The sequence below is a fragment of the Piliocolobus tephrosceles genome, chromosome 12, assembly GCF_002776525.5.
Source record: "Piliocolobus tephrosceles isolate RC106 chromosome 12, ASM277652v3, whole genome shotgun sequence".
NCBI lineage: Eukaryota > Metazoa > Chordata > Mammalia > Primates > Cercopithecidae > Piliocolobus > Piliocolobus tephrosceles.
In genome coordinates, this window is record NC_045445.1 from 124,464,057 (window position 1) to 124,470,490 (window position 6,434).

The 6,434-nt window shown below is 43.2% G+C and overlaps 1 protein-coding gene across 1 annotated transcript; it reads right to left on the reverse strand.

Annotated features, from left to right (window-relative positions):
* Positions 1–1,685: 1,685 nt before the first annotated feature.
* On the reverse strand, positions 1,686–4,847 carry SAT1 (spermidine/spermine N1-acetyltransferase 1). Its single transcript, XM_023202573.1, has 6 exons — positions 4,499–4,847; positions 4,206–4,257; positions 4,035–4,118; positions 2,474–2,575; positions 2,341–2,381; positions 1,686–2,215 (listed from the first exon to the last, which is right to left on the reverse strand). Exons 1-6 carry the CDS (start codon positions 4,562–4,564, stop codon positions 2,045–2,047), a joined length of 516 nt encoding a protein of 171 aa, XP_023058341.1. The 5' UTR covers positions 4,565–4,847; the 3' UTR covers positions 1,686–2,044.
* Between the last annotated feature and the right edge of the window lie 1,587 nt (positions 4,848–6,434).

Below are 6,434 nucleotides of genomic sequence, written 5' to 3' on the forward strand. Positions count from 1 at the left end.
CCCTGGCAGTTTTAAGGGCTATTGTTTCTCTGCTCTAAAAATCCATTGTATTAACACAGGACTACAAATTCACCCTCCAAATAAGATGTTAATTTATCTGATTTATACTTGTGTCCAACTGGAGCTTTTGTTTGCAAGTTTCTTGTAAAAATGTGTACTTTTTCAGTACACATAAGAGACACTAATTTCAGTGATCCATTTTACCTTCAAAATTATCTTGGCCAGGTGCTATGGCTCACACCTGTAATCCCAACACTTTGGGAGACCGAGGCAGGAGGATTTGAGACCAGCCTGGGCAACTTAGCGAGACCCTGTCTCTATTAAAAATCAAAAAAATTAACCGGGCATAGTGGCATGCACCTGTAGTCCCAACTACTTTTGGGAGGCTGAGGTGGGGAAATTGCTTGAACCCAGGAAGATAAGGCTGCAGTGAGCTGTGATCACACCACTGCACTGCAGCCTGGGCGAAGAGTGAGACCTTGGCTCTATTAAAAAAAAAAAAAAAAAAAAAAAGTCTTGTGTTGCATGAGGTTTTGGGGGACAAGATATTTTTTCTTGATTTTCAATGTTTCATAATCCCACCTCCACATTTTACTTGTGTAATGATGAGTTTATTCATTGAGTGAGACTTTGGCTCTATTAAAAAAAAAAAAAGTCTTACGTAGCATGAGGTTTTTTAGGGACAAGATATTTTTTCTTGATTTTCTTTTTTTTTTTTTGAGATGGAGTCTGGCTCTGTAGCCCAGCCTGGAGTGCAGTGGCCGGATCTCAGCTCACTGCAAGCTCCGCCTCCCGGGTTTACGCCATTCTCCTGCCTCAGCCTCCCGAGTAGCTGGGACTACAGGCGCCCACCACCACGCCCGGCTAGTTTTTTGTATTTTTTTTAGTAGAGACAGGGTTTCACTGGGTTAGTCAGGATGGTCTCGATCTCCGGACCTCGTGATCCGCCCGTCTCGGCCTCCCAAAGTGCTGGGATTACAGGCTTGAGCCACCACGCCCGGCCTTCTTGATTTTCAATGTTTCATAATCTCATCTCCACATTTTACTTGTGTAATGATGGGTTTATTCATTGTGGGCCTCAGTTTCTAACTTGGTTTTCAGCTCTTGAAAATTCCGTCAGATGCAGTGTATAGTGTCATCAATGTAAAAAGCTATGTTTTGCCAGGCGCTGTGGCTGACCCTTGTAATCCCAGCACTTTGGGAGGCTGAGGTGGGTGGATCACTTGAGGTAGGGAGTTCAACACCAGCGTGGCCAACATGGCGAAGCCCTGTCTGTACTAAAAATAAAAAAATTAGCTGGGTACGATGGCACACACCTATAGTCGCAGCTATTCAGGAGGCTAAGGCATGAGAATTGCTTGAACCCAGGAGGCAGAGGTTGCAGTGAGCTGAGATCACTCTACTGCACTCCAGCCTGAGCAACAGTGAGACTGTGTCACAAAAAAAAAAAAGTCATGTTTTACATGTTGCTATGTATAAAACCTTGATAGTCAACTGGTCAACTGGCTTCTATCCAGACTCTGTTAATACTAGCATAACACATGACCATAAAAACTTTAAATTGGGTTAAAAACTATTTTGAGCAATTCTATTTATCCAATGGCATTTGTGGGTCATTTTTGTCTTCAACAGCAAGAAAAATGTGTAAGAAATAAAGAATTAGTAAAAATGCTTACACCAACCAATTAAATCAAAGAGTAGTTTATTAAAAAAGAATCAAAACAGAAACTCTAAGTACCAGTGTGTACATTGTACACATTTAAATGACTCACGAGAATGAAGTTTTTTTTCAAATATATTAAGATCACACCACCTTGTTGTTTATCGAAAGATATTCAAGGAGAAATATCTGACTCTCCAAACTGCATCTGAGATTGCCACTTTAAACAGACCTCATTTCAAACATGCAACAACGCCACTGGTAATAAAGCTTTGGAATGGGTGCTCATTCTATTATTTCACTACAAACAGCATAGAAAGCAAGATAAGTTGGGAATTTATTCTAAAATAGAATGGAGGTTGTCATCATCTACACCAGCACTCCTCACTCCTCTGTTGCCATTTTTAGCAAGTACTGCTTGTCGATCTTGAACAGTCTCCAACCCTCTTCACTGGACAGATCAGAAGCACCTCTTCTTTTGTAGAAGTTGATGGATGGTTCATTCCATTCTGCTACCAAGAAGTGCATGCTGCTGCAGCGACACTTCATTGCAACCTATTATGAGAGAGTAAAACACAAACTCAGTGACATTTCAGCCTGCTTTCAAGACCCAATTTTTATTCCATCATTAAAATAATCCAGTAAACTTACAAATTTGGAAACCAAAAACTAAGACATACCCGGCTTAGATTCTTCAGAATTTCTGATCCTATGCCAAAGCCTAAAAATAAAAAGTACAATTTAAAAAGTCATTGTAAGGATTTATATAACCCTGAACTCTCTTCAGACCCTCTGTTCCGAACTCAATCGTACCTCTATAATCACTCATCACGAAGAAGTCCTCAAGATACAATAACTTGCCAATCCACGGGTCATAGGTAAAATAGTACATGGCAAAACCAACGATGCTGTGTCCTGTAATAAGAGTATCACATGAGATGTGGAGAAGGAAAACATTTCATAAAAGTTGCAGCTGCAGAATCAGAGGCCTATGATAGGTTTTAAAAAACATACATGCATGTATTATAGAAACAAGTAGCCACGACTGTCTCATGATTTTTATGTGAGTGCAGTCCAGGCCACTGCTGGATGATCTCACTGTTCTGAAAACATGTATTTGCAAAAAGCACACATGAGAACTCACTGAAGTCAGGCTACAACTGTGGACTGGCCACTCTGCAGTCTGCTGGAAGCTCACACTCAGGAAGCGAGAACACTTTCATTACTTGCCAGAGCAAAATTGCTATGGTTTTAAACTCAACACACACATTATTCACATCCTACTGGTATACTGGTATGTTGACTTGGGAATAAGTCAGGTTTACACGGCAGTTCAGAATAGTAAATATTTGGAAGTTTACAAACTCTTGCTTCCTTAAAGGTCAGAACATCAGGCCAAAGTACAACGTTTCATTTCAGAACTTGAACTTGCCTTCCAATTTACACATTTTCAATTTGCTCTCCCCATTTGTTGAGTCAGTAGAAGCAGCACTGCCCAGAAACAGGTATTACATAGCATGCACATTACTTTAAAAAGTACTCATCCTGTGTTTTCTGCTCATTTCTTCTAGCCTGAGGAACAGACGTCAGAAAAAAAGCAACCACCCAAACAACTTCTCCTTTTAGCTGAGCTGTCTTCTGACCAATCAACAGGGACCAGCCAAAAAAAAAAAAAAAAAAAAAAAAAAAAAAGGCATCTGACACCCTCTTAACAGGTGTCTACTATTCCAAATGGAGGCAAAGGTTTCAAATTAAACTTTCTAGCCATTTTATATTCCTTAGCAAACAGGAAGCGAGTATCATAGTGGGTTTCTGATCTACCGTGTTTGAAGTGTGTGATAATAGGACCTTACCTCATTTATCATGATCATCTACTTTATTGTGTAAAGGATCTTTTAGTTACCTCCCCGCCCATCCATGTACACGGAAGGGCCATGTACATGGCGAAGCTAGAGACTGTAACCTGAAGATTGGGACAAATTAAAGAAAAAAATGTGATTTAACACAATTACAAAAACTGTTACGTTAGGGTCAAACAAGAACCATTTTATGAAACTGAATTACAACAAATGACATTATACCTAACTCTTCCGGGTCTCCACAGCACTTATACTTACTTAAGCAGCTTAAACTCTTGCGAGTCTCCACAGCACTCCGATACTTACTTAAACAGCTCTTTTAACCTGCCCTAGTATTCTCAAGTGCAGCATATCTAATTTTTTTTTTTTGCTCAGTAGTTTGAACACTTGCTGGCTATTTTTTCTGTCCAAGTTCTCAGTAACTTCGGCCTGTGTAGTCAGTGGTTCTACACAGCCGACACTACTTCTTACATAACACTCGGTGTCTCTGGCTTCTGTAAAGGGAGAGGGGTTACCTTCCGGAGTCCAGTGCTCTTTGGGCACTTCTGCAACCAGGCAGTGGTAAAAGGGGTGCTCTCCAAAACCATCTTCTAGCAGATCTGCAAGGGGGAGCAGGGACGGTAATGGCCTCGGCGAAGGTGACAGGCACCGAACGCTTGTCCCCTGCCCCGCCACTGTTGAATTACCTTTTTCAGTTAAGATTACTTGTTCTTCCATGTATTCATATTTAGCCAGCTCCTGGGGGGATGCACATAGGAGAGAGAAAAGCAGAAAACAAAATGAGGCTCCGGCCCCGCCGGATCAGAGGAAGGGAATGGGGAGGGCGGGGCGGGGTAGCGGCCGGGCCTGGGATGGGCGCAGAAAGGGGAACCGGCTGGGCTCTCACACCGGCCCAGACCTCAAGACGCGAATCACCCCACCCCGGGAAACGGAACCACCTCCACCCTACGCCCCGGGAGGAGCTCGGGCTCTCCGCTACCTTGATCAGCCGCAGTATGTCACTGCAGTCGGCGGCAGTGGCTGGGCGGATCACGAATTTAGCCATTTTCGTCTTTTGCTTTTCTTTCCTTTGCGGACCAGGCCCCTGTACTTGAATAGTAGGAGGAGGTGGTTCCTCATTCGTCTCCCGGGAGCGTCCTCTTCTCAGTCAGGCTGGCACCATGACCCAGGGAACCTCGGCGAGTGACTGATAAACCTCAGTCGACTTGCGACTAAGAGCTGCGCACTTGAACGTTGGTCCGGCTCGGCTTTTAAGCGCAAAGAAGCCCCGCCTCGGGCCGTGAGGTGGGGACCTCTCATCCAATGAGGCCGCGGCCCCGGGGCGCATCGTTTCCTCTCCCAGGCACCACCCTCTCTTCCGGGCGCCCGTGTGAACCCGGAGGACAAAAGTTGGGGCCGCGGGGCGCGCTGTGGGATTCACTAGCGGCGCCCTCTAGTGGCGCTTCGCGGAGCCGTGGCGGAAACCCTACTGGGAGCCGGTGTGTCCCCCAGCAACCTTTGCAAATGAAAGAGGGGAATTCCCTCTGCGGCCCCCCCGACAAGTGACCTTTCTCTTTTCTCCTTGGCCAGTCAGGGAAGCAAACTCAGGAACCCTGGACTTAGCATATGGGAGGAAGATTAAAGCGGCAGTTCTCAAAGTGTGATCCGGGAGACCCTGCAGATACCAAGATCCTTTGTAGAGTTTCGGTGGCAGAACTAGTTTTAGAATAATAGACGTCATTTGCCTTTTAAACACACAATGGAATTTTCCAGAGGCGACCTGATGTCTAATGATGACACTGCTCTTATGACCAAAGGAATGTGAGCTCGTACATTCTTGCGGTTTTTAGAATTTTCTAAGGTAGGTTATTTGGATTTCCCAATTATCTTTTTTCTTTATACTTGTAGTTTCTAGAGTTGACAGCATATTTTTTTTCTCTTTTCTAACCTTCTTTTTTTTTTTTTTATACCTTCTTAAATCTCTGATCTTCCTTGACATTTGATCTTGACACCTTTCCTTCTGCCCGAGTACATTCTTCATAATTTGCTTTAGTAAAGATCTGCTTTTACTAAACTTTCTCAGTTTTGCTTATCTGAATGTGTCTTTAATTCATCTTATAATTCTTTTTTTCAGACTAGTCAAGTGCAGTAGTGAGAGTAAAATAAGGAGTTTGATCTGTAACTGACTGTGAACAATCAACTGAGATAACTCACTACCTTTGGACCAGCCCATCTTACAATTCTTGAAGGGTTTATTTCACTGTTTATAGATTTTGAGGTTCAGAAGTTTTCCTCTTTCAGCACATTGATGTTATCTGTCTTCTGACTTCGGTTGCTGTTGAAAGTTGTTGTAATCCCTACTTGCTCCATCCTCTATGCTTCATTTCCTTTAACTTTTTTTTTGAAATAATTATACATTTACAGAATATGTGATGATGTCATTGCTCTGGTGAGGAAAAAAATATGTGCTTGTGTATTCCTATGTTTTTTACAATTTTCGAAGGTAAAGTCTTTGGATTCCTTGATAAGTATTTTCTTTTTTTTTTTTTTTTTGGTAGAGACAGGGTCCTCACCATCTTGCTCAGGCTGGTCTCGAACTCCTGGGCTCAAGTGCTCCTCCCACCTCGGCCTCCCAAAGTGCTGGGATTACAGGTGTGAGCCACCGCAACTGGCTGGATTCCTTGACAAGTTTTAAATGTTCTGAAACCAGAGTGTTTGGGAACATTTGGATTCGAGTATAGCTACTCCTGTATTATACCTCCTGGCCCACGTATTCAAGCCTTTGTGGAATGAAATGACTTTTCTTTTACAACTTTACCTTTCCCAGACAGACCCTGCTGAAGGCCTTACTTCGACAGCCCTGCCTGGGTTCAGAAATGAGTCAGAGGATGATTTTCACAGTGATGAAAAGCATAAAAGGGGCCTGCAGTGTCTGC

Bases quoted from the DNA above. Each gene is read 5' to 3' on its own strand.
- SAT1 (XM_023202573.1), bottom strand. From the start codon at position 4,564: ATGGCTAAATTCGTGATCCGCCCAGCCACTGCCGCCGACTGCAGTGAC. The intron at 4,119-4,205 runs GTAATTCAACAG...TCCCCCTTGCAG, and splicing joins AGTAATCTTAACTGAAAAAG to ATCTGCTAGAAGATGGTTTT. The intron at 2,576-4,034 runs GTAACCCCTCTC...CTCTTATTACAG, and splicing joins AGAGCACTGGACTCCGGAAG to GACACAGCATCGTTGGTTTT.